The 27,327-nt window shown below is 45.2% G+C and overlaps 1 protein-coding gene across 1 annotated transcript in view; it reads right to left on the reverse strand.

The window, feature by feature from the left end:
* Nucleotides 1–27,327, reverse strand: part of OSBPL3 (oxysterol binding protein like 3) — a 909,495-nt gene that overhangs the window by 90,203 nt on the left and 791,965 nt on the right. The window contains exons 19-20 of the mRNA XM_086941688.1: nucleotides 15,959–16,037; nucleotides 53–197 (exon numbers count right to left, since the gene is read on the reverse strand). Of these exons, the coding sequence (XP_086797814.1) occupies nucleotides 53–197; nucleotides 15,959–16,037 (224 nt within the window). The remainder of the gene's footprint in view (nucleotides 1–52; nucleotides 198–15,958; nucleotides 16,038–27,327) is intronic.

Here is a 27,327-nt window from a genome sequence, read left to right on the forward strand (position 1 = left end):
TCAGTTCCCTTGCACCTGCCTCACTATGGGTAGCCACGCCCGTGCGCCTCACCTTTGAAAACGTCACCTTGCAGTGGCAGCAGTCGTTGTTTGCGTTCTTGATGATTATTTCCCCGTAATGTTCTATCCACCGCTGCCCACTCAAGATGTTGTGGATGCACGAGGTGACCTTGTTCCACTCGTAATGGTCGTCAAATCTTAAAGCAAACACATTGATCAATTATGGTCTTCAAATCACTAGGAATGATGAAAAACTGCTTGCGGAACGCGAGACTTCCTGCAGAGGGAGCCACAGGACTGTCAATGTAGTCTACTTCAGCGTTCCATGGAGACAGGGACATGATTGTTCACGCAACCAAGCTGCCATTAAAACAATGTATTCACACACAACTTCTAGTTCTCTTTCTCTCGGCCTTTTTATACATTTAATTTGAAGGGAAACACTACACTACACGAACAAAATAAAGAATATAACAGGGAAGCATTATTTCAAATACTGGCATTAATTAAGTTTGAGCTATTGGCATACGAGAGACTCGAGGGCAGCAATTCCTTGAGCTGCAGGGTGAGATTTTTAATATAACTGTATTGACTTGTTCAGTGGGGTCCGAGTGGGAGGAGGGTGGAGGGAGGGGAGGAGGGGAGGGAGGGGAGGAGGGTGGAGGGAGGGTAGGAGGTGATGGCTATTCGGATGTGACATGCTTATTATGTTTTTGTTTTTCCTGTTCTGAAAATGCAATAAAAATATATATTAAAAAAAAAGTTTGAGCTATTGGCATTGCTAAATATTGCAACACCAATTGCAACAAAAGTCTAAAAACTGTAGGCCAAAAAAATTAGTATTTATTTTTGTAGCAATGGTGGCATGCTGTGCTTTAGATGAATATGTTTAAAATTAAAGTGCACCATACTGCGATTGCTACAATAGTTAATTGTGGATGCGTTAACAATTGATGTGTGCACTGATGGCTGGTAGTGTGTGTGCCTGTAGAAATTGTGCACTGATGGCAGGTGGTGTGCGTGCCTGGTCGAAGTGTGCACTGCCGGCTGGAGGTGTGTGTGCCTGGCGGAAGCATGCACTGACGGCTGGTGGTGTGTGCATGGTGAAAGCGTGCACTGACGGGTGGTGTGTGTGTGTGTGTACCGTTGGTGGTTTGTGTGTGTGTACCGTTGGTGGTTTGTGTGTGTACCGTTGGTGGTTTGTGTGTGTACGGTTGGGGGTTTGTGTGTGTACGGTTGGGGGTTTGTGTGTGTACGGTTGGTGGTTTGTGTGTGTACGGTTGGTGGTTTGTGTGTGCACGGTTGGTGGTTTGTGTGTGTACGGTTGGTGGTGTGCGTGTGTGTGTGTGCGGCTGGTGGTGTGTGCCTGGTGAAAGCGTGCACTGACGGCTGGTGGTGTGCGTGTGCCTGGCGAAAGCGTGCACTGACGTCTGGTGGTGTGTGCCTGGTAGAAGCGTGCACTGATGGCTGGTGGTGTGTGTGTGTGCCTGGTGGAAGCGTGAACTGACGTCTGGTGGAGTATGCCTGGTGGAAGCGTGCACGGACGGCTGGTGGTGTTTGTGCCCAGTGAAAGCGCGCAGTGATGGCTGGTGGTGTTTGTGCCCGGTGAAAGCATGCACTGACGACTGATGGGGTCTGTTGAAAGTGTGCACTGACAGTGTGGTTGTGTATGTGGTTGTGGTTGTTTGTGTGGTTGTGTGTGTGTGTGTGTGGTTGTGTGTGTGTGTGTGTGTGTGGTTGTGTGTGTGTGTGGTTATGTGTGTGTGTGTGTGGTTGTATGTGTGGCTGTGTGTGTGGCTGTGTGTGTGGCTGTGTGTGTGGCTGTGTGTGTGGTTGTGTCTGGTTGTATGTGTGTATGTGGTTGTATATGTGTGTGGTTATGTGAATATGTGTGTGTGGGTGGTTGTGTGTGGGAGTGTGTGGTTGTGTGTTTGTGTGGTTGTGCGTGTGTGGTTGTGGTAGTTTTTGTTATTGTGGTTGTGTGTGTGTGGTTGTGTGTGGTTGTGTGTGTGTGGTTGTGTGTGTGTGGTTGTGTGTTTGGTTGTGTGTTTGGGTGTGTGTGGGTGTGTGTGGGTGTGGGTGTGTGTGGGTGTGGATGTGTGTGGGTGTTTTTGTGGTTGTGTGTGGTTGTGCGTGTGTGGTTGTGCGTGTGTGGTTGTGCGTGTGTGGTTGTGTGTGTGTGATTGTGCGGGTGGTTGTGTGTATGGTTGTGTATGTTTGTGTGTGTTTGGCTGTGTGTGTTTGGTTGTGTGTGTTTGGCTGTGTGTGTGTGTGTGTGGTTGTGTTTGTTTGGTTGTGTGTGTGTGTGTGTGTGTGTGTGGTTGTGTGTGTGGTCTGCGGTCACTGTTTCACTGGCAGACTGTGTTATTGACTAAACGTTTGGTCTTTTTTCTTTGAGACAATGCTCCTATTCTCTCATCGGTTCTGTACCTTCTGAAGCTGGTGAAGCTTATTAATTTCGGGCTACATTGGCATGATCAAAATAAGATATGACCAGAGCCCAAACAAGGATCAATCAATGGGGAACCTCCTGAAATGGCAAAACAGCTCAAGGCAATTCCAACCGGAAATAACAATTCTTGACTAATTCGAACATTCAATTTTTCAAGGACAGTAATGGATGAGAGCGGATGCAAAGATAGAGAGCTGTTTGGGAGACGTTTCCAGAATCGAGCATCCGATAAAACCACATAGGGAAAGAACCACAACGTCTAGGCAGAAAGTTGGCCTAGGGAATTAGGCAGGAGTAGAGGGCCAAACATGCAACAGAACTGAATAAAATGCATCAAAGTGTGATTTTTTCTGAATGGCAAACTATGCAGCATAATATGCAATGAGGTAACATTGTTCAGCACACTAAGTCCCATTATCATCTAAGAATTTTGAGATTTTAACACATTCGTAGGTCATGAATTCCAATAGTATTAAAATACATAGATTTTAGGCACAATAACAATATAAAATATGCAGATCCTATAAAAAACGTATTTAACTCATAACAAATTATTTTTGTCTTTCATTGCACTGTGCAAGGAATTTCAATGTATGCGCAGTCTCATTACACATTTTCTGTTATGAGACTAGATGTACTTCCATTTTTGACTGATCACAAATAGGCTGCTATTCAGCCTCCCAATGAACCTGCATTGACCCGTAAACATGGTAACAGATTAGCTAACCCCAATTAGGTACTTTTTCATGGGTTGTCACTTATATTTTGGCCTACAGCAATTCACTAATAGAGAGAGTCATTACCGATCTTCATCTTGTAAGGGCTCAATTAGAGTTCCAAGATACAGGCTCAATTGTTCTTGAATCAAAACGGATTTTTTAAAATTATATATACCACATGCTACTGTTAGGCTGCAAATATGTTGGTAAAGTAAAAGTGATATCATTTAAAAAAAAATACATTTCTCATATAAAAAGGTGTTAAAAATAATTTTGAGACTTTAAAGGCCCAAACGAGTGAACTTTTTAAACTTATGGTGTATAACATTCATCGAGTCATCTTCAGAACACTTCTACTTTATGCAACATTTCTTTACATTGGGCAGTCTTTAAAATTATGAATTATTATTTCCAAAACTAGTCTGAACGGACCAATAGCCATTAGGATGAGAGAGTTATAGTTCGTAAACAATTTATTTACAATGATCTGATGAATGTGTTTGCGTTGCTGTGTTTTTTGGCACAATTCGAGTTAGGTCATTTATGGGCTTCAGTGATACTTGAGACAAGTCTGTAGCTTGTTTGTCTCCCTTCGTGGCTGCATCCACACTACACCCAAAAAGCACTCGCAATCAATACACGATTCTCTTTAATTTAACTTCTGTATGGAATGCTGCAACAACTCCAGGTCATAAGAAACAGTGTTTGGCATGTGTGAAAACCTACTATGGGCATCAATCAAGTCACTCCCAATTAGTGCCTTGACTCTAACAAAGCACTGGTGTATAATGTGCAAAGGTTGAATAGGCTTAATATTTAGTCTCGTATATCGCTTCAGCAACTGGATTCAACAGTGTGTTTCACTCTGTGGGCTAACGTGGCTTTCTCTACAGTAAAAGTCTGCTTATGGATAATCAGGCTAGAAACATGTCCCAAAAGTCATTTGTTAGGATAGGTATCAAAAGTCTCATTTATTAGTGAAAATAGATTTTTGTTGAATATACTGCGAAGCTCAATTCTTAAAAATGTATTTTCCCCTGTCTGAGAGTCATGAGACTAATTTAATTCTGCTATTCTCCAGGGAGAGTAATGAGCTTTTTGATGAGAGTGAACGTACTTCCTAGGAGATGAGACAACAGGCCTGTGCCTGGTGGCAGGAAGTATGGCAAATGGTAATCACTTTCCCGGCCCCTTTGATGTTCTCAGTGGCCACGCGGCTCAATGAGAACATCAAAGCGGCCGAGAAAGTGATCACGCAGGCTGACAAATGGTGCGCACGCCCGGCGCACATGCACTGTACCGGATCCGCCTGCAGCCTTTGGGAGCATTTTCAAAAACCCCTACAAATATCTCGCAGAGCATCGCTTAGGCAATAGCTAGGCGAGACCTAAAAATGGGACCGTAAAGCAGGATCGGAGCTAGGCATGGGCAGCTGCCCAGGGCTGGCTCACAGCCATGGGGCCTCACACTTTCAAAAACTCCAGAGTTTGGAGGCTCAGGGGGCCCCCTAAGAGTTTACATTTTTTTCTACTTTGATCAATGTCCGCCAACTGGTCCCTGTCTCTTGGCCTAATGGCTGCATCTGCATGAGGATAGCAGTGATTAGACAGGTACTTAAAGAGCCCTTACGTGTGAAGTGCGCCCTACCCCTGTTTGAATGAAAAGCAGGATAACCTGCAGGTCGCAGAACCAAAAGATAGGATGACAGCGCCTCACAATGAAAATCACTCAACTCACTCAGGAGGAGGGAAAAGGAGCACAGAGGTGAATGAAAGGGGTAGGACAATAAAGTGAGAGGGGGAGCAGATAGGTGTGAGTACAGAAGCTAGACAAGTGGTGCACGCAAAGGGGCACACTCAGAATGTAAAAGTGGCTGGACTAGGGTTTTAAGTGTGCTGGGTCCCTTGAGTCTTTACCTGGTGCTAAATTAAAACGGACATTCAAACAGGCCCCTTTCAGACCCTATAGTCATGTCCTTTACTTTACCTGCAAAAACAATGATCCAGTATCTGCACAAAAAATGTATAACGCAGTAGCTCTGTTGGACTGGCCTATAGGGCAATCAGGCAGTGCGTGTTGGTCTAATCTGTCAGGTTAGTATGCAGGCCGTTTTTTGAGCTGTTTGTTGGCCTGCTTTATGGTCAGGTGATCGAATTTGTACTGTTGATTTTTATGATATTAAAACAAACATTGCCTGCAGCAAAATCAAATTAATGCAGTCTCCCATACCTTACAAAAAAACATAAACAGCATGTCTTTACAAGTTAAAACTGCTCTAATTTGGAAAAACAGGGCACTTTTCTAGCTAACTAATTCACTAACGGGGGCATTTTTATTTTTGTGCCGGGCCCTATTTCCTGACCAGTCTCACACTGTATGATAGGGTAATTCATGGCAGCGATTTTGTTCCTCTTTATATTTCACATCTAGCATTCCCCAAGAGTGTCAGCTATGTCCAGGATGTGTGTATCTGCATTTAATTTCACTGCAAATTACTCTTCTAAGGGGCACACCTCGTAGTGAGTCGCCTCCAGGTGTTTATAACAGGCTTGAGAGCTTTGGAGTGGAGGCTGAAGGCAGTACAACTTACGTACTGTGTCTGTCTGTGGGTCAAAAGGTGTTCAGAATACATGATCATTCACTACATTGCCTCTTTGCAGAGCATCTAGAGCAACGGTCCTAAATTCCAGTTTCAGTTGAGATTCTGTGCAGATGTGTGTGAAGGAGGTACTCATTGGTCAAAACAGTGACGGGGAGAACATAAAGTAATGTATTGTTGCTACACATTTATCTTATTTTATGAGCAACATGGACAAACCCACTACAGACAATTCTGTAAAACATATAGTGCTGGGCACTACTTAGATTTGTAAGAAGAACCCTCACCCACCAACCTAGTTGGTGGCATGCTTCATCATCGGGTTCCCAACTGGGTAGTCGAATGCTACCCAGCTGTGCTACAACGCCGGATTACAGCGGAGCATGAATTTTTGGTGGTGGGTTAGTCCTTTTTACTTTTCCTTTTTATCTTACAGGTTGCATCCTAGCAGTGGGCCCGTAAGTATGGTCTAAGCACTGCATGCACAGCACACCTTATCGTGTGTGCTGCAAAAAGATACATGTGGCTTATTTTTGCCACTTTTCACTATTTTTCACTAAACATTGATTTGGTCCTGGAGAAAGCCTTCACAATTTTTACAGAGACTGAAACATGTCGACCAGTAGGATAATGAAGACCAATTGTTATCTTCTTTTTATCCTTTTCATGCTTTTTTAATATATCCTGGGCCGCTGGGAAAAAAATTTGGTCAGGAGGAATCCCAGAGATATTTTTAATCCCACCACTTCACAACACACCACCAAAAAATCCCGCTCCCCTGTACTGCAGAACCAACAAGAATGCAGATTCAAAAACTATTAGAGGTAATGTTTGCAACGAAGAGTGATCAAAGTGATCAGTACACGTCAAAATGGAGGAGAGGACTCATAATCCTCCTGCCAAAATGGTTACTTCCTTTCAAGTTGGTAATGTTTACTGTTTAGGGCCCCAGTTTGCGTGATCAGCTTGAACAGAACAAAAACGCGGAAAAGCGAATGACAAGCAGTTGACCTGACAGTGTATCTGCTAGGCTGCAAAGGAAGGAGGCGCCGTGTCGAAAGAGTGAGGTAGTGACTGCAGGACACTCGATCTATATCCTGGGTTTATGATGAATGGTGTTAGTTGCTCATAAGACGCATAACTCGCTACTAAGCAGCCCTAGAGGGCCCAGGGAAGCAGCTCCACATATAAGGTGTATTCACCTTTATGACTGGTGGGGAAGGAGGGGTGGTTCTAATATCGGTTTGTCCTACTGAAATGGAAGGTGAAACGTTATGAGGCGACACCGGCTTGTCAACACAGCTAGTTGGATAGGAAACCAGAGACAGGACCACCGCAATGGCAAGGTCAAATGAAGATCAAGGCAAATAACACAAAGTGGTGGTGTGAGGAAGTGTGCTCACCAGAGAGAGTACCCACCCTGCCGACCTTCACCTTTAGTAGTGGACTTCCACTTTCTGGTGAGGTGCAGAGAGGGCTTGTCCTTGTCTGCCCTTTGTCGTCTGTGGCCCCTGCGCTTTTCCCTGCATGCAAAGTCAACAGCGAGGCAGGCCAGGAGAGCTGTAGCAGGGTCTTCAGGGTTGTTTCCAGCAAAGGGAAAGTGTTCAGCATGCAACTCCGCATTTTGGAATCACCATGGTTAGCAGTTTGCATGAGGGTCCAGATCCAAAGGGGATCAACAGTCGAGGGAAACCCCAGTTTTTATGTCCATGTTCAGGCAGTTGGTTAAGGCACAATGTCAGTACCAGTCAGTGGATCCGGCTAGTTTAAAGCATCCAGCCAATAAGGCTGCGGCATAGTTTGTCTCCTCAGAGAAGAGACATAGAACATCCTCTCTCCAGAATGCAATGCAGGGGTCTGTTCCCACATGCAGAAATCCAGGTACACCTTTCATGGGAACGCTTATGTATTTACTCAAGACAGCCCAGGAACTCAAAGACCAGTAAATGAAGAAGTGGTGGATGGGGCAGCATCTATTCTCTCCCTCACAACCAACAATTTTACAAAAATAAATGTTATCAAGGTATGGATAAACTTAGCAAAAGGTGCACCAACAGGGTTTGCAAAGCATTTACCATGTACGTACATTCTGCTGACTACTATCATTATTAGAACAGTGTATGCACATAATGTTGGCAAATGTATTAAAACTTTAAAAAAAGAATAAACATGAAGTGGCTGCCATAATTACCAAGCATCTGGACAATTTACACAGCAAGGCCAGTAGACAGCTCCCCTCGGTGCAACTATGTACCCCAAAAATAGGGAATCCAGGAAAGTGTAGGCTGCATACAACCAACCACTCACTCACTCTTCACCGGAATGCTCCTCAAAAGTCAAACAGTTGCTAAATAAATGTAATATTCATGCATTCAGATGCCTGCACACATGGAAATGTGTTCTTAATGGTACACGTCCTATAATTCAGCATTACCCGCTTCTACGGATGGAAACATTAACCAAATCGAGTGCGTAGTACGATCATACAGGCCAGGAAATGGTGAAAATCACAATCAAATAAATCTAAAAAGTTTAAGGAACTGATTGGATGTTGGGTGGTCACAGTAGATTCACATATCTGGAGAGGAAAGGCAGACCTGATGCCCAAATGTCTTTGCATTCACAGAGCCCGAATAAATTACTTTGTAAGTGAAAAGTCCCAATTCTCAAAGCATTAAAGTGATTCAAGATTTGTAATTGCAAATCATGGAATGAATAGTAGCTGCTTAACATATGTTATGTGAATTTGTAAAGCACGTCTAATCACCTGTGAGAGTATCTAAGCGCTAAGTGGGGCAGGCTGAATGGTTGGGTAGGAGGCGATCATGCCTGTTTCTTCTGGAAAGGTCATGGCTTGAGGTTCCTTCGGAAGTTCATAAAGGAGGGAGAAGTTCTGAGGTGTGTTGGGAGGTTGTTCCAAGTCTTGGCTGCAAGGTATGAGAAGGAGCGCCCTCTGCTTCTGGTCTTCTTAATGTGAGGGAGTTGTGCGCTCACTTGGGATGCAGACCGATGGGGTCTGGTGGGTTGGTGGCGGTTGACGTGGTGGTTGAGGTAAGTTGAACCTGTGTTGTGGAGAACGTTGTAGGTGTGAGGGAGTAACTTAAACTTACATTTTTCCTGTACTTGGAGCCAGTCGAGATTGCTGAGGTGTGGTGTGATGTGGTTATTTCGTGGGATGTCCAGGATGAGACTGGCGGCGGCGTAATGGGGCGTTTGGAGTTGGCGCTGGACATGGTCTGGGATTCCATTGTAGAGGGCATTTTCGTAATCAAGTCTACTTGTGATAAGAGCCTGGGTGACCATTCATCTGATGCTCAGTGGCATGAACTTGAAAATATTGAATAGCATTTGCAGCATGTGGAAGCATAATGAGGAAATGGCATTAATCTGTCTGCTATGGAGAGGTTGGTGTCCAGGATGATCCCGAGATTCTAGGCATGGTCAGCAGGGGTGGGAGAACAAGTCCAGGGGGCTACCAAGAGGCGTTTAAGGGGGAGTGGTTTCTGCTAGAGATTAGGACTTTGGTTTTGTCTGTGTTGAGCTGGAGGCAGTTGTTTTCATCCAAGCAGCAATGTTGCTCATGCAGTTGGTGAAGTTTGATTTGGCAGTGCTGATTGAATCCTTAAGGAAGAGGATGAGCTGTGTGTCATGGGCATAGGGTATTATGTTGATGCCGTGGGCTCTGATGATGTCTGCAAGGGGCATCATGTAGACATTGAAAATCAATGGGTTGAGCGACGATCCTTGTGGGACTCTGAAGATTAGTTTCTTGGGTTCTGAGGTGTGGGGGGAGGGGTAGAGAGTCTAACTGTTTGAGTTCTGTTCATGAGGAAGGAGGATATCCACTTGCGGGCCAGTCAGCAGATACCCAAGCGCTGAAACTTTTTGAGTAACTTGTGGGAGACCCTATACAAAACTGCAGAGAGGTCGAGGAGGAGGATTACAGCCATTTCTCCTCAGTTGAGGATACTTCAGATGTAATTGGTGGGCACAATAAGGGCGGTCTCTGCTGTGGTTTGTGCGAAAGCCTGATTAAGAGCAGTTTAGGAGTTTATGGAGGGCTAGGTGGCTTTCTCAATGTCTTTAGCTTTAAAAGGCAGGAGTGGGAGGGGTCTGTAGCTGCTGAGGGTGTTGATGCCAGCTGTTGGTTTCTTCAATAGGGCATTGACTTCTGCATTTTTCCAGCAAGACAGGAGGGTGGCAGTGGTTATTGAGGTGTTGGGGGTAGCGGTGAGCGTGTAGGACATGATGGTTCTTCCAAGGTTGTACATGAAGTGGGGGCTGGGTCTGAGGGGTACCCTGAGTGGATGGTTTTCATCAGGGTGGTGGTTTCTTCATTATAGAGGGGCTTCTAGTTGCTTAGCTGCTGTTTGGCAATAAGGGAGGTGTCAGGTTGGTCAAAGGAGTTTGTATCGGTATACTGTAGGTCCAATGTGTTCTAGGGGATCTTCTGTCTGAAGAAGTTTGAGGAGTTGTTGCAGAGTGCTTGGGAAGGGATGATGTTGGCAGCTACGGTATTTGGAAAACTCCTTGATAATGGTGAAGAGTTATTTGCCTTTGTTTTAGATGAGTGTGAGTCAGAGTTTTGAAGAACCGGCTTTTAGAACCCAGCAGCGCCAGGGAAAACGCTCGAAGTCTTCGGATTCCCCTGCCTTGGCAAACAGAGACATGGGACACTTCTCAATGACATCAAAGACCAAAGTTTATTGGTTGCAACCAGGAACAGAGGTCTACGAAGCACAACACAGATGGTTCGCTAGAGACTGCACAAATTCAATGAGCGGAGCATGGTCTTTTATGACAAACATCACATTCCAGGCTAGCATCAATTACATACAAACTGACCAATGGAAAACGACATTTCAAACATATCGCATGACGACTATCCCACTTTCCGTTGTCCAGCCCATCAGAAATGACCAAGCACATTCCAATATCCTGTTTGATCAGGCCGGACAAACCCATCATAAAACCTCAACATAATTAGTGATTATGTCGTAAAGGAAGGAACAGAAACAGATGAGAAGCAAGATAGAAAGTTGGGTGCAGTGTACTATAAACTTCGGCAATGTCCTGCTCTTTGATCTTTATCTGACCAGCTGCTTAACAAGGAACTGGCTCAGCGAGGTCAGCCTCGGGCAAGGGAGTCAGTTCGGTCAGGTTATTCAGGAGTCAGCTAAGGTGTACGTGTCCCAAGGACTCGCTCGGCCGCAGTCATCGGCCTATGTGAGAGCAACCACACAAAATGGCTGCCGTACACAAAATGGAACCCGAGTGTTCAAACAAAATCCCTGAATACGTACTGTTCTCATTGATCGATTATTACGAAAACACTCGTACACACCACACTCGTGATTTGCGGTCCGCTGACACCAAAATCGTCTATATCCGACGACCTTTATTGAACGGGTTCGGAACCTCTGAACCACTTGCCCTCGAACTACGGAACTACAGTTTGGGCCTTTTTCTTTGCGTCATGCAGTTGTTGGTGGTAGAGGCTGAGGGCAGCTTTGTATGTGGATCTTACGGTGATGTTTTTGTCGAGTCTCCATTTTCTCTCAAGTTGTTTGCAGTGGTGCTTAGACTCCCTGAGATCATTTGTGTACCAGCTGGGTCATTTTTTGGTTTTGTAGGTCTTGTTTCTGGTGTGGGCGGTGCAGTTGGCGCAGTCGGGAGCCATTTATTGAAGAGCTTGATGTCAACATTGTAGTTCCCGGTGCGGTTGGATCGGCATTCTTATAGGGTCATAGTCCAGTTTTCTTCGGATATTTTGTCCCAGCAAATAAAGTTGAGGGTGTGCCCTGCTTTGTGGGTTGGTTCTTGGATGAGCTGGGTGAGGTTGCTGAGGCTGTCTAGGAGGGTTATGGAGGGGGGGGTCTGTGGTGTCTTCCAGGTGGAGGGAGTAGCCCCTTCGGATGATCTGCAGCACCCACCTGTCCGAAGTGACAGTGCGCCAGTGAGAGTGGTGATGGCGAACCCTGCCCCCCACTCGCGTCACATGGGCCGAAAAGCACGGACTAGGAGGGTTTAGAGGCAGATGCTGCGGGGGAAGGTGTGAACTGGCCTCGCCGTTGTCCCCGACCGCCTCCACGGCGATTCCCACGGCCGCCACCGCGCTTGATGGTAGACTGCAGCGTGTGGCTGGCGGCATGTGTGGGGGCGCCCCTTCCTTGGCCACGAAAGGAGCGAAAGGCACCCGTTTGCTGGCGCGGGGCCGAGAGGCCCAAGGACTTGGCCGTAGCCCTGGAGTCCTTAAAGCGCTCAACGCATGGTCTGCCTTGTCGCCAAAAAGGGGACGGCCATCAAACAGCATGTCCATCAGTGTGTTTTAGACATCGGCCGAAAAGTTGGCGGACCTCAACCAGGCGTGGCGTCTAATCGCCACCGTCGTTGCCATCGTTCTACCTAGTGAGTCGGTGGTATCCAGCCCACACCGGATAGAATATTTGGATGCATCCCGGCCCTCCACAAGGGCTTGGCCGAGTTTGGCCCGTACCTCCAACGGACACTCTGGCAGCAGTTCCGCAACCGTATCCCACAGAGAGTGGGTGTAGCGGCCCAAGAGGCATGCGGTGTTGGAAGACCGCAGTCCCAGACTAAGGGAGGAGAAGACCTTTTTACAGTACTGCTCGTACCTCTTGGATTCCCTGTCTGGCGGAGCCGGCGGGAATGCGGTCTGGGAAGTGGATGCCTGGATGACCAGGCTCTCGGGGGTGGGGTGGGTGGACAGGAAAACTGGGTCGGCAGGGGCCGGGCAGTGGCGTCTGGCCACGTTCCTATGTACGGGCGAACCCGTAGCGGGCCTGGACCAAGTGCCCAAAAGAACGTCGGTCAAGGTCTCATTAAATGGCAGCAGAGGCTCTGTGGGGCATGACTGCGGTTTAAGGACCTCAGTGAGGAGGTTAGTCCTCATCAACACCACACTGTAGGTTGCCCCCTCCTCCGAAGCCACGGTAGGAGGTGAGACAAAACCAGTGTCTGGTGAGGTGTCCAGACCACTGGCATCCCCAAGTCCAACTGTCCAGTCCTCTTGAGACCGACACTCCCTGGTCAGAGGGTCCTCAGACCCATCCCCTGAAAGTCAGGGTCATCAAACGATGAGGCCGGTTCATAGAAGGTAAACTCCCCAAGCGGCATCGAAAGTGGCGCCCAGCGGCGCCGTTCCGACGCCGGAACCAGAGCGAGGGAGGCATCGGGGACTGCGCTGCCCGAGGATGGTGCCGGAGGTGACACCTGACGGACCGACGCCGGTGGGTTCATAAGGTCCACCGGCGACGACTCGGATCCCGAAGCGGGTCCAGTGGGGTCCCGCGGCGCCGTGCCCGAAGGCGCTGGCGGCGTCAGGACCCTGGGGCCCTGCGGCGCCGGGCCCGAAGGCGCCGGCGGCGTCTGGGCCGAAGCACTCGACGGCGTCGGGGCCGAAGCCCCCGACCCGCTAGGGGCCCCAGACGGGTCCGCTGGGCCCGAAGGCGCCGCAGAACCCGTCGGGGAAGAGAGGTTCCTCATGACCATTAAGAAGTGCTCGATCTCCCCCGGCGTCGCATCCTGCCCAGGGACCGGAGGGTGTGGAGCAGGCAGTGACGCCCGCGACTCCGGCGGAGCGGTGTCACCCAAACCCCCGGCTGCGTCGCGCGAGCGTCGGGGGGGGGTCAGAAGAGCGATGACGCCTCTTCGACTTCTTGCGTTTCTTACCTGACGACTACTTCGAACCGGAGGAGTGGTGCCGACTCCCGGAGCTGTGGTGGCTCCGACCCCGCGACCTGTCCCTCGACCTCACGTGGGACTGGGACCTCTCGCGGCGCGGGGCCGACTGTCAGAGTTCGAGTCGCCTGCGCGACCGCTCCCGCCTGGCTTTCGAAGACAGGGCCCGGCAGTCGGTGCAGGCCTTGTCGTCGTGGTCGACGCCGAGACAGAGGAGACACCGACGGTGAGGATCCGTGACCGACATCGTGCGGTCGCAATCCTCGCAGTGCTTAAATCCAGGCATTCCTATGGCACCAATCAGAGTCGTTTGACTTCGAAAAGATGATCAAAAAGATCCAACAAGTTAACCAAAAAGTGACTATAAGTACTAATTTTTCCAGATCTGCGCTTGCTGGCGCGGAAAAAAGAAGAACTGACGTCAGCACGCGGAGGCGGCGTCTAAGTACTCCGACGACGTCATCACGGAGCCCACGACGGACGCGGAGCCGCAGACGACGCCTACCGACGCGCAAGGGTACTGCTACGCAAAAATTTCCGGATCCAGTCAGACGCCTGGGGATATTCTAAGGTAAGGAATCTATCACTAAGGTGTCTCTTTCAGATAGTACCGGTTAGCCTCTGATAGAGCTGCTGTATGTGTACAGTTGGATCAATGGGCAGATAAAAAAAAATCTTGGAAGGAGTTTAGGCCAAAACTCTTCCAGAGTCTAGTAGACATAGTTATAGTAGGCTTTACAGATGGCAGAGTTTTCCCGTTAAGGTTTGAGATTGTGACTAACGATATAGAGATCATTCTATGTAGTGGTGTTGCTTCCCGTGATTGAGATTAGCAATTTGGGCAAATATACCATCAAGGATGTGTCCTACTGAATGGGCGGGGCCAGTGACTTGTTGATGGATAGTGAGAGCTTAATGGTCAAGGAGTAGACAATAGTTCTGCCACTGTGGAAATTAATTGATCAAAGTGTTAAGATATTCAAAGGAACAGGAAATGTGAAGGTCCCTTGTAGTGTCAGATATATCGATTGTAAAAGAGTATTTGCGGAAGATGGGTTGTGGGGTAACATTAATTGATGAGAAGAAAAGAAGTAGGGTAGGTATATTATGGATGATATATACCAATATGTGCTAAACGCGGTGCAAGTGAATTTTGGCTTTGTTGGCCCCTCATATCCAACATCTATATATTGCTACCACAAAAGTCCTGTGATAAGTTACACTTAAGATAGGGAGAGGAAGGTGCATTTTGATATCTGCAAAAGCGAATGATTGGTCACACACCTGTATCCATTTACAAGCAATCTGCTGCAAGAGAGGGTTGTTTTCCCAAAGTGGGACACAGACTTATGCTGGATTTTAAGTGTGCACCTTCGCTGCCAATCTCGTGCAGAGCAACCAATGTCTTCCTTGAGACTGCAAGGATGTTCCGACCACAGAACGTTTGTTGAATGATTTATTCTACACATCAAAATAGGGATGCACACAGAAGAAAAAGATGACAGCTGCTCAAAACCGGCTTCTTAGAATGACAGTTGGTGCAATATCAGCTGGCATTCTAGAATGCCAGCTGATTGCATCACAATGACAATAGGCAGCAGGAGGAGGTATCCATGAGCGACAAACGAGCGCGTGTCAGAAACAGGCAAACCAAGTTGGAACAACGACTAATCTATTTTGAATTGCTGCAGGCAACTGTAATTGTAAATTGTATTGATTTAACACTTACTACCCCTTGCAAGGCATTGAAGCACTAAGCAGTGGGTAGCAAGCTACTCCGGAACCCAATATTAGAGGTTACTAGTTGGTAGATTTGTAATATGTAATTCCATTGTGCCTAGCGGATCAGTTGTGGTAAATGTGTTACATTTGATGTCTCGAGTGCTCATGCGACCATCCAGGAATCCTGAAACAACCTGCTGCTTTAGCTAGATTGAACGGATGCCCTTCAATTAAATCAGACTTGGTCCTCGAGCTCGAAGCATTCTATTTGGCTGCCAAACAGGATGCGTGAGACAGCCTACCCCTTCCAGGACTATTTTATGGTGAAAGTAAAAACTGGTCAGAACAAATATGGACAAGTTTCCTATAGAGGGCATTCTTAGCATTGCAAATCAATTACTTGCCTTACAGGTGATCAAAAAAACAAAATGGTGGATGATGCCATTTCGGAATTTCGACAATTTTTTTCCCCTCACTACCACTCTCAGGTTATGACCAGGCACAATGTGAAAGCAGAATTCCAAACACCACAAGTGGAATGTGGGAAAATAGGTTGTAGGAACAATCAAAATTTGCGTTTTGATATTATAGCACTGGGTTGCACAAAAACCTTGATAATTCTTTTTTAAGAGCAAGGCAATTAAACCTTTTTCACACAATATTTTAACAGGGACATCAAAATATGTTCTGCTCAATATCATAAAGAACTGGTTATCAATGTTAAAATAAAAAAGGGTGCACAGAACAAAATATTGCTTAACTTACGCTGGGATCATGACATGCGTTGTACCAATCGGAACAATCTCCATTGACTTTCCCCAGAATTTGTTTTTCCATCTCACATCTGCAAATAAATAAAACTGCAAAATCAGAATCAAGATGCATGTAACATTTAATCACAGGAAAAAATAGTATGGAAACTATAGGGATGCAGGCAACAATATATACTTAAAGAACATTCATAAAGACAATAGCGCATCTAATAAGATATTAATTTGCCTAAGAAAATGCATGGGAATGCTTGCCACGTTTCTTTCATTTTTACCAACGTGGCACTGCACATTGTCGTATAAAGCAGGAGTCTGCTCGCTATGAGAAGAAATGCAAATGATATATTTTATACTACTTTGATAGTTTAATATGGATAGGCTCAGAAGCTATATATTAAGGGGTCTTTTGCGCCACCACCTCTTTTGCAGGTGTGGCAGGGGCTCACTGTCCTGCATAGGCCCACCTGGTCACCGAAGAGCATAAGAAGGTGCTCTGCGGTTGGTGGCTGTTGATTTTTGCATATGCACTTTGTTCACCTCACTTTCTTCTCTCCAGGCTGGGCTGTGGTCTGTCCGGGCCTTGTTACTAGAGGGCAGTGGATATGTTGGTTCTTCCTCTTGGAGCACATGTTGCCAGTGACAGCAGCAACAGTGTCACAAGGAAGTTTGGGTCATAATGAGATATGCCCTAAATTAAACATTTCCTCACCCGGCTGGGTTTGGAAACATAATTATAGTACTGATTGTGGTCTATAACTTTATTGCTCTTTTCTATTGAAACTCCTGAAGACCCCTGTTCTCTGTAATAGTTGATTACCCAGGGTCCAAAGGTATTTATTGGGTTCCCTTGTCTACATAAAAAATCAATATAATTGAAAGCATTCATGACAGGCTGTATATGTCGAATGACATCTTGAAAATGCTCTACAGCTGATGACACACCGAAACATATTCTTTTACAACGGAACAGACCAATATGTGTAGAAAAGGTTGTAATGTATCTGCAATTCTCCTCTAGTTCCAGCTGATGATAACCTTTATTTAAATGAAGGTGAGAGTATATTTTCAAACCATTCAATGGTGTTATCATGTCAGCAATGTGTGGAACTCTTTCAATTGCCCTGTTCACTGGACACATATCCACGCAGATGCATTGAGCTCCTTCACTGTCCTTTTTCGGTACTACCACTAGGGGAGAAAGCCATGGGGTGGGACCAGTCGAACGCACAATGATATCATGTTTAAGTAAGGATTCAAATTCTTTTTTCAATGGCTTTGTGCAGAGGAAATGCAATCAGTCTTGAGTTTTCCCAACCCATTAAACAACAAAGGAAATTGACTTGCTATATTGTGATGAGCATTCATGTCATGGTTCACGGATATCAGTCCTATATCAGCTGAGCAAACAGGCACTTGATGCTGTGCTTTGAAGTACATGAATGGGTACTTGAACGTTTGTGTTCCTGTGTTTCCTCGTTGCTACAAATGAAACTTGACTTTTTAGTGGCATAGATTTAGCCCATGTATACACTTTAGTTTTGGATGGCGTAAGTTGGGGCAATGCAGATAGTTCATTGTGTTTCTCCTCAGGCATAATGTTTATCAATGCTACACTGTCGATAATAAAAGGTATTGAGCAACCGTTGATTTTGTGTGATTTTCAAACAATGTTTGAATGACATTGGTGTTTTGTCATGTCATACTTTCTTTGACCTGTGTTTTTCCTCACATGCGGCCTGTCTAACATTTGCACGTTTCTCTGAGGTAAACACTGACATGGCACAGCCATCTTCTTCACTTTCACTGGATATTAAAACTGAAGATTTTTACGATGATTTAGAAGACGATCGTCTTTGCTTGGTGTCGACTTGCCTCAGTTTGTGTTGTCGCTTTACTTCGCTGGCGTGCATTGAACGTCGCTTCTGGAACGCACTTACTTTTCCTTTGACCTGCAGACATTACAAAATGGTTCTCCTTCCCACAGGCTTTGCAGATCTGTTTAATGGCGGGACATTTACCTTCAAGTAGAAACGAAAATCCATACCTGAAGCACTGCTACTTTCTCCAGGGAGACATCACTCTATACCCTTCAGCTTGGTGTTTGGGCTTACTTTTCATGTTCAGGACCGACTCACTCTTGACACCTACGGCTGCATGTCAGCAGATTGTCAATTGGCACGCTCTTCAGCTCACGAGAATTCACTCCAGACTAAGAGTTTCTCTCAGCATTCTTCTTCAGAATGAATCTGACAGGCATCCGTCAATAACTCGGAGGCATTATTACATTCATTGAACTTTGATGAGCGTATCTCAACAAATAAGTTGATGGCTTCACCAACTTTGTCATTCTTGACTGAAAATGTATCTTTCCTCATCAATATTGATATTGGATTGAACTTGAGATTCAAGGTTGGATTGATTTGACAGTATGCAATTTTGTCAGCTCACCACATTTTCTTAGCGACTTCTTTTACACCTTCACCAGCAAGATTAAAGTATTTGATAATCTTCTTGTTATCTGCTTTTTCTATCGCATCAACGAAATAATCAAATGGCTTTTTGGCAGTATCAAATGGTGGTGGTGGTTTCAAGAAGACGGCCGCAATATAACCATTGGCAGAACTTAATAATGTGGAGAGTAGTGTGCCTTCCGATGCTGCTTGGTTATCTTGTTTATGCAAACCATCTGACACCTTGTGATGTGCTGGCCAATGGTCATTCGTGATAATTTTAGGAAATGTGGCCTTTTTCTTTGTCTTCTTTGTAAAAGCCAACTTTCACGATTCTGATCACAGCTCTCGGCTTCTGATCTTCAGAGACATCAGGAGTTGTTCTGAGCCCTACTCAGCAGCTTTGATGGTATGCCGCTTAGTTTATGGAAGGCTCAGCAAGCACAACCCTGGGTGCTTCCTCAAGGGTCACTTCCTCCAGTGCTGTGGCAGGATGAATCTCTTTACTCAGTTCTGGTAAGCAAATAACTGTTTCTTGTATTTAACTTGTTTTGCTTTTAGGCATCTCTTTATATGGTCTGACACCTGGTTGATCTCTGCCACGCTGCACTTCTGTTCGCTGTATCTTGCAATTTGCAGTCACTATTAGCTGCTCTTTCAAAACCTGGCAGCATCCACCTTTACTGTTATCACTTCGTATGATGTATAGCTTTAGGTGGCTTTGTAGCGTGATACCTCTTTTTATGCCTTCCTAGCAGGTTCTTGACCTGTTGTGTATACTTCACAGTGTATCTTTCGTTAGCTTCAAATGCTTCACACGGACTGGGGCTGCACATTGACTCCAAATACACCAACGTCAATTCTGCCCTTTGATGAAAGGCACACTAGGAATGCATGAGTAGTTCACAGGACAACGGCAAACTCTCTGGAAGAGCCCTGTCGATCTTCAGGTCACACAACCCCGTCTTGTTGCCAGTTGTACCATCCTCCCCAGCCTCGGTACTCCCCAATCACTGCACCACAAATGGACCTTAGTAAAACATGTCTTTATTCTTCAGCTTGTAACCGTGAACTTAACATTCTAAACCTGCATTCACTTCACTACACTCTAACGCTAACGTTACAGTTCTACGAAGTCCATCAGGAGCAACAAGGATTCAGTCATTGAGCACATTCGCAACACTACAATAGGGTTTTTCCACCTTTTGAAGTGGGTGTTGTCTGCAGACACCTATTTCTTAAACACAATTATATTGTGCCAGAGCATGGTAGCATCACACCTACCTTGGGTATATCAGAAACCAACAACTTAAGAACTAGGCATGTCCAGTCATTGACAGGTTCATTTGAACTTCTAGGTGCCTACAAACTAAATTTTAGTACAATTACTTGAGACTAGGAATTTGTTTATTTTTGGAGCAAACTGTAATTCAGGATCTTTATTGAAGAAAATGTGTATAATAAACAACAAACCAAAGTAAAGTACATGAGATGTATCTCCCTTTCCTCTCCATGTCATTACCACCCTATGAACAGAGAGCTACAATAAAAACTAAGAGCACCACTTAGGAGACACAAAAAGACTTCCCACATAGACCACATTTCAAGTCAACTTGTTTCCAAGCAAGCTCTCCCCCTGGACGTGGTCTGCTACTCATTTGCATATGCTTCAGCATAATAGGGCAATGAAGTGCTATAAATTCAACAACACAATACAAGTAATGTCATGATAATAAGACTGCTTCACAGGAGATTTCCCAAGTTGTGCTTTGGCAACAACAATTTACACAATGTATTTATTTACAGGATTCGTACTTCTAGTTCAGCATATGTGATTGTTCACAGGCAGAAAAGTAATGCTACCACTACCTTTTTTTGAGACAGAAATTGACATTGTGGGCCCACGGGTATGATTTACATAGATTAAAAACACAAAAAGTAAATTTGTACCCATAAAGGTACTTCTAAGTTTGGAGCAAATTTGCATGTCTTCAGAAATTCACAAAGAATTTCTGAGCCCTTCTTAAAATCTGTAACAATAGACACACAAGTACTGCTCAAATGCCTAGGTACTTCTGCAACCAGAAGCATTATCAATGTACATTTATGCAACTGGAAAAGTGACGCAAAATGGCTCCTGTGACTGAAAACCATTTTCTAAACTGAAACCACATCCCATGCACCTCCATCCATTCTGAGGATGCACCCTAACAATTACCAACCGGAAAACGAATTTACTCATGCTTTGACCAGAGTACTTTCACAACAATTTTTCGGTTGTAAATAACAAGAAAATGATTGATCAATACCAAAATACTTGCAAGCATGAGGGTTTCATCCACTTTTGATGGTGAAGGGGACTCAGGAACACCCACAAACCTGCCCGGATATTACATTTGGTTCCATAGAACTCCCTCCTATCAGTGGAATTTCCATTTAAACAAATTCAGTCCCAAATTGTAAAATCCCACCAGGCTGTGAACCAGGAATGTGAGTTTGCCCTCACAAAAAGTATTTTGTACAAGTTTTTCTCAGGGACCCAAACCACGTTTGAGAATCCGACCTATGAAAGCAAATTTTTGCACTCAAAGTACGTACATCAATCTATATTCGTTTTTTTGTAAGATTATATAGATTGAACAATAAATGCACAAAACCATACAAAATAGTCCACTTTCGAATCTTACCAGCTTAGATAATGCTGAGGAAATGATCAAACATAGACCTAAACCCTCGCAATTAGATTCACTTCACTTTCAGCAGATACTAAAACAGTACTGAATAAATGTACACAAAAATGTTAATAAAGACTGCGATTATTGCAAATGAGCTATTTGCTGGCTTCTCAATTAAATTCATGACATTTTACAGACATACAAACTATAAAAATGTTACTCATTTTTTTAAGTCTGTTAATTATATTAAAACAATCAAATTATTGCACAGTGATAAAATCAACAATACAGTCTTGAAACATTTCTAACGTTGATGGCACCATTAAGAAAAGTATTAAGCAGGGAATTAATTAACAGCGGCTGTTACTTAACAATCATTTTTAACAAAGGAATTAAACACTCTGTGAAGTAGATCTTTAGCAAACTTACAGAACATACTATAATGCATATTAGATGATGAACAGCAGGGAGGAGTCTCAGCGTCAAACCGCCAGCCTATAGGAGCAGCAGTTTTGGGGTCACATAGATGGAGCTTCCTTTGTAGGTCTCGCAGAGAGAGTTTCAGCTATTTACCAAGAGTGTGCATTAGCCGCTTCAGGCCCCGCTTTTTGTGTCTTTTAAACGTTCATCAATCCTCATTACAGCTGTCTTAACTGCCAGTCAACGTATGTTTTTCTTTTCTCTTAACATACATGCAGGGCCGGACTGGGAACCAAAAACCAGCACTGGCAAAGTGCTCGCCCGGCCCCCGCGACCCCTCCGGGGGTTGGGGTGCCACCGAGCTCTTTATCAGGGCCGGTTTTCGGCCGATTTTGTTACAGGGCCGATTTTGCAGCTCTGCTGCAAAAACGGCCCTGTAACAAAATCGGCCCCCAGAGGTCCAAAACCAGGCCCCACCCGTGCGGCGCGCCGGGGGATTCCCCGGTGCCCGCTACGGCCAGTCCGGGCCTGGATACGTGTCTACGTGGAGCAGTTGTTTAACACGAGACAGAGAAGCGAGCACCGCAAAGGAGTTCATCTGTCGCCACAGAAAGAGGCTCTCACACACCAGCCCTCCACGAAACTGTACTATGAGACACAGATGCTGGGGCGGGAAAAACCACCGAAGCCCCCATCGACAGACTTTCAATGGAGGGTGACTGGAGTATCTATGGTGCTCTACTATCCATCTACTGGAGCATCTATGGTGCTCTACTATCCATCTACTGGAGTATCTATGGTGCTCTATCTATCTATCTACTGGAGTATCTATGGTGCTCTACTATCCATCTACTGGAGTATCTATGATCCTCTATCTATCTATCTACTGGAGCATCTATGGTGTGCCACTATCCATCTACTGGAGTATCTATGGTGCTCTTCTATCTATCTACTGGAGTATCTATAGTGCTCTTCTATCTATCTACTGGAGTATCTATGGTGCTCTTCTATCTATCTACTGAAGTCTCTATGGTGCTCTACTATCCATCTACTGGAGCATATATGGTGCTCTTCTATCTATCTACTGAAGTAACTATGGTGCTCTTCTGTCTACTGGAGTATCTATGGTGCTCTTCTATCTATCTACTGGAGTCTCTATGGTGCTCTACTATCCATCTACTGGAGCATATATGGTGCTCTTCTATCTATCTACTGAAGTCACTATGGTGCTCTTCTGTCTACTGGAGCATATATGGTGCTCTTCTATCTATCTACTGAAGTCACTATGGTGCTCTTCTGTCTACTGGAGCATATATGGTGCTCTTCTATCTATCTACTGAAGTAACTATGGTGCTCTTCTGTCTACTGAAGTAACTATGGTGCTCTCCTGTCTACTGGAGTATCTATGGTGCTCTACTATCCATCTACTGGAGCGTCTATGGAGCTCTACTATCTATCTACTGGAGTATCTATGGTGCTCTACTATCCATCTACTGGAGCATCTATGGTGTGCTACTATCCATCTACTGGAGTATCTATGGTGCTCTACTATCCATCTACTGGAGCATCTATGGTGTGCTACTATCCATCTACTGGAGCATCTATGGTGCTCTTCTATCCATCTACTGGAGTCTCGCTGGTGCTCTTGTTCCATTAAATTTTTCATCGATTTAACTGGCTGTAAATGCTAGTTAAACACCATTTGTACTTCTTTAAAAGGCAATATTTCCCACAAATTATAATAAATAGTTCTATATTTATAATAAAATAATTATTTTAAATATTACAGCAAAATATGTAGTGTTCTTTAAAATCTCTGCTTATTGTGTCATTTTTAGAGTTAATATAAGGAAAACCACACCGCGTCCAAGGCAGGAACCCTGGAGAGTGGCCCGAGTAACAACACTCCATTTGCGGTGTTTAGAACAGAACAGGTGCACCAGTGCCATTCCCAGGAAGCAGGACAGGTTTATGTCTAGAATTCTTGTTCAGTCTTATTCTGTAACACTCCATGGTGTGATTCTTGCACCGTGCGAGTGTTACAGAATAAGACTGAACAAGAATTCTAGATATAAACCTGTTCTTCACTGGTAGGTCCTTCTCCTACCTTGCAGCCAAGACATGGAATGAGCTCCCCCTCCACCACCGGCAAAGCCCTGCACTGGACCTATTCAGAAAAAACCTCAAGACCTGGCTCTTGGAATGATACCAACAGAGCTACGCCGCCCCCCCCAGCGCCTTGAGACCCTATCGAGTGAGTAGTGTGCTTTACAAAACACTGATTGATTGATTTACCCTTCTCCAATGATGCATTTCAAAATAGAAAATTGAAGCAACACTTATCTAAAAGGTTTTAGCATTACCTTGGCTAACTTCATTTCCTATGGCTTTAAATGCACAGTTTTTACCTTTGCACTAGAAATGTCTAAAGGTGTATAATGTCTAAAGGTGTATCAGACAGATTTGCAAACTGAACAAAAATGCACTGCGCATGCAGGCAATTTGGATAGTATAAACCGCCTTTATCGCACCTTTTGTAATGTAAATACCAGTTATGTAGATGCACAAATGGGCGTATTTTAGACGTCATGTGTGCTCAAAGGTGTATTTTGTGTGTGTCTGTGTTTGTATAATGGTCTGCAAGCCACTGCGCCTTGTGTATGTTGATTTGTGTGTGTTCATGGATAGCTATAAATGTTTCGCTGTGCATCTACCTGCGAGTATACACTTATGGTGTATGTTTGTGCCCATAGGTGCCTGCATATTTAGGATATGCACAGACACTATGCACGGACAAGTCCACTGCGCTTTGACAATGTTGCTTGTTGTGTTCTGTATCCCACATATTGCATAGTTCTCCTATGGTCATTATCAGTAGGCCTTGAGCCAACTTTCCATTTGCTTTAAGATTCCATTACATTGGTGTTTAATAAACCGGATGCTCGCATTCTCGTGGACCTTTCATACATCATGCGGTTTTCAGTAATTGACAATATTCTGATTAAAACCTGGGGGATTGTTTACCGTAGGTATACACTGCCCTCGGATCCATTAGCAGAGCATTCCTCTGCCGAGCAGCAAAGCCATCCAACTGTTAAAAACCATAAAGGAGCAATCAGGGTAACATCCTCCTTTTGTGTATGACATAACCTACCACACTGCACGAACAGCCCCCTCCGCCGCCAGGGAAGGAAGTCAAACGCACACAAAGTTAAATCAAGGAGCATTTGCAGCGGTGTCAAACGAACACTGAGTGTTTACAGCTGGTCCAAGCTGCTTTTCAGTGGTCTGCCTCATCAAACATCGCTTTCCTACTGCTAAGAATGTGCCGGAAGATGTGCATCTACATTTTACTTCAGCATGAATACCATGCCATGCAGATCCTGCTTCTAAAATGTAAAGACGAGAGTTTGTCACTGTTAAGTACTCTTAAGCACTGAAGGGGCTTGAAGGTGGGGCAGAGAGTGTGGGTTACGACCAGAGCGGTCGTATATGGAACTGGGAAATGAAGGCCAGTGCCTTTGTATATGTAAAAAATAAAATAGAGTGTGACCTTGTGTAATGCAACTGGTGCTTATGTATAGTGCTCTCAAAATCCCTTTCAGTCGGTAAGCAGATGATGGCGGATGCGGGAGCCTGCTGCTCCGCGCCAGCCCGTATTCAGTGTTGCCCGATTTTGAGACCCGTCTGAAGCCCAAAGCTGTCCAAGTATAAGCCCAAATTCAACCCAACACAGAGCAGAATCAGCCCAAAAACCAACCCAAAGTTGCAACTCTCAAGTTATGCACAAATAGCGTTCAGAAAACATTTTAAGGATAAGTCTAAAGTATATTCAGTATACATCTAGTTAGGGAAGGTACAATAGACTCCAATGAATGTCTGCAATCATGCACAAAATCTATTAACAACACTAATTTTGAAGACCACTGTCAGCTTTTAATTGGCACTTCTGCAATCACAAATTCACACTCAACCTGGCATTAATGATTCTACAAGAGCAGATTATAATCAGCCTAAATTAATTCTAAGAACCGGAACATCAAAGCTATTTCAGCAGTGTGGCTCCAAATAAATAACACAGAATGGATCTTGCAGAGGTAACACCATACAATGCATAAATGCCAATAGACTTTAGACCCATGCGTGACAGCTGTGGCCCCCGGAATTGCCAACCCCCTCCTCTCCCTCACCCCTGTTCCTCCCTCTTCTTAGTGCTGGCACACCATATTTCTTTTTTCAAAACATCTTAAAGCCTAAGTCTGGCCACATCTCTTGACCGATCTATTGCTGTGACTTTCGATTGCCTTGCGTCGCTAAAGCCATCATGCCTGGCTGGGCTCTATTCTCTTTTAGCCATGCCAAGTATTCTTGAGCCTTAATCTCAGAGTAGAATACCTTAAACTGACCATTCGTGACCAATTTAAGTCAGCTGGGGAACATTAAATATGCCTCGCATCCTAGATTGCGAAATGGTGTTATTAACTCCCTCATCAGCCATCTCCTTTCCACTGTGGTGTGGCAAAAATCAGGCCTTGCGAAAAATTCTACATCTTTATAGCGACATTTGGCCCGTGGCTTCGATTTTGCCATAATTTCTTCTCTCAAGAGATAGTTCCCTACATATATCAAGATTGCTCTTGGTTTGCCGGTCGTACTACCCTTTCTTTGCGCAAACAGAAATCTGTGTGCCCGCTGGACTTCCGCTTCCCAATTCCACCCCGTTATCTCTGGTAGTGCTCCTCTAAGTAGCTCAATTACAAAAGCCCGCACATCTTGCCCTTTCTTCCCCTCTGCCACACCCAAAAGTCTTATATTGTTCCTCCGTTGTCTGTTCTCGAAATCTTCGAGTTTCCATAGTACATCTGATGTAGTCCTCTCTTGGTCCTGCTTAAACTCCTGTCATTTGCCGAGTTCCTCCTCCAAATTCCCTGTTCTTTCCTCCACCTCTGTGACCCTGCCCACTAAATCTGCATATAACTTATTCATTTTCCGCAGAGATCCCTGTATCTTCTTACTTTCTTGCCTTGCTCTGCGGCTCTCAAATCTTGCCTCCCCCTGCATCTGTTTCAAAGTTGAAAACATCAAGTTGAATCCCGGGGCCTGTCCTTGGCTCTGTGAGCGTTCTTGTGGTGTAATAATCCCTGCCCCCTCTTGGTATAACTGTGAGGTCGCCGAGTAATCCCAATCCAGTCTCTTTACCGCCTCTGACTGTGGGGGGCTTGTAGCCATTTTTGATCTGCTCCGCATCCTGCGCATGACACTCTTTGATTTTCGACGGGGGAGGGTTTATGCACTGTATCCCCTTGGACCTCTGAGGTATCTAAATCTAGCCCGGAGGATGCCAAGTCACTTTCGGCATCTGTGGATATTGAACCCGTTTCACAGCCTGCCTCTGACCCCTCCGCTCCCCCTTCCTCCTCCCCCTCACCATCATTGAGGGAGAAAAAACAGTCATCACTAGGTGAGCCAGGAACTAAGGCAGTGTCACCAGGTTGGATTTCAAACTCAGGCAAAGTCCCACTAATCTGGGCATCCTTTAATGAATCCTTCACCTCTCCCCCAGCAGCCTGCTCCTCTCCATTCAGATTATTAGCCAAGACAGTATTTAAACTCTGAGCTGATAGATCAGTCCCGCTCGCCCCGTCAGCCCTCGCCTGGGTGCCCTCCTTACCACTTTTTTTCAAAGTTGTTAATGCCATCTCCATGTTCCCGTGCTCTGGCTGCTGTGTTCCACTAAGGTTATGCTGCTTTTGCGTTATCTGTAATGAATGCGAGGGTTGGGGGGCTTCAATAATACAACCCGGATGAGTTTCATTTTG

Source organism: Lissotriton vulgaris, chromosome 10 (genome assembly GCF_964263255.1).
Source record: "Lissotriton vulgaris chromosome 10, aLisVul1.2, whole genome shotgun sequence".
NCBI classification, from domain to species: domain Eukaryota; kingdom Metazoa; phylum Chordata; class Amphibia; order Caudata; family Salamandridae; genus Lissotriton; species Lissotriton vulgaris.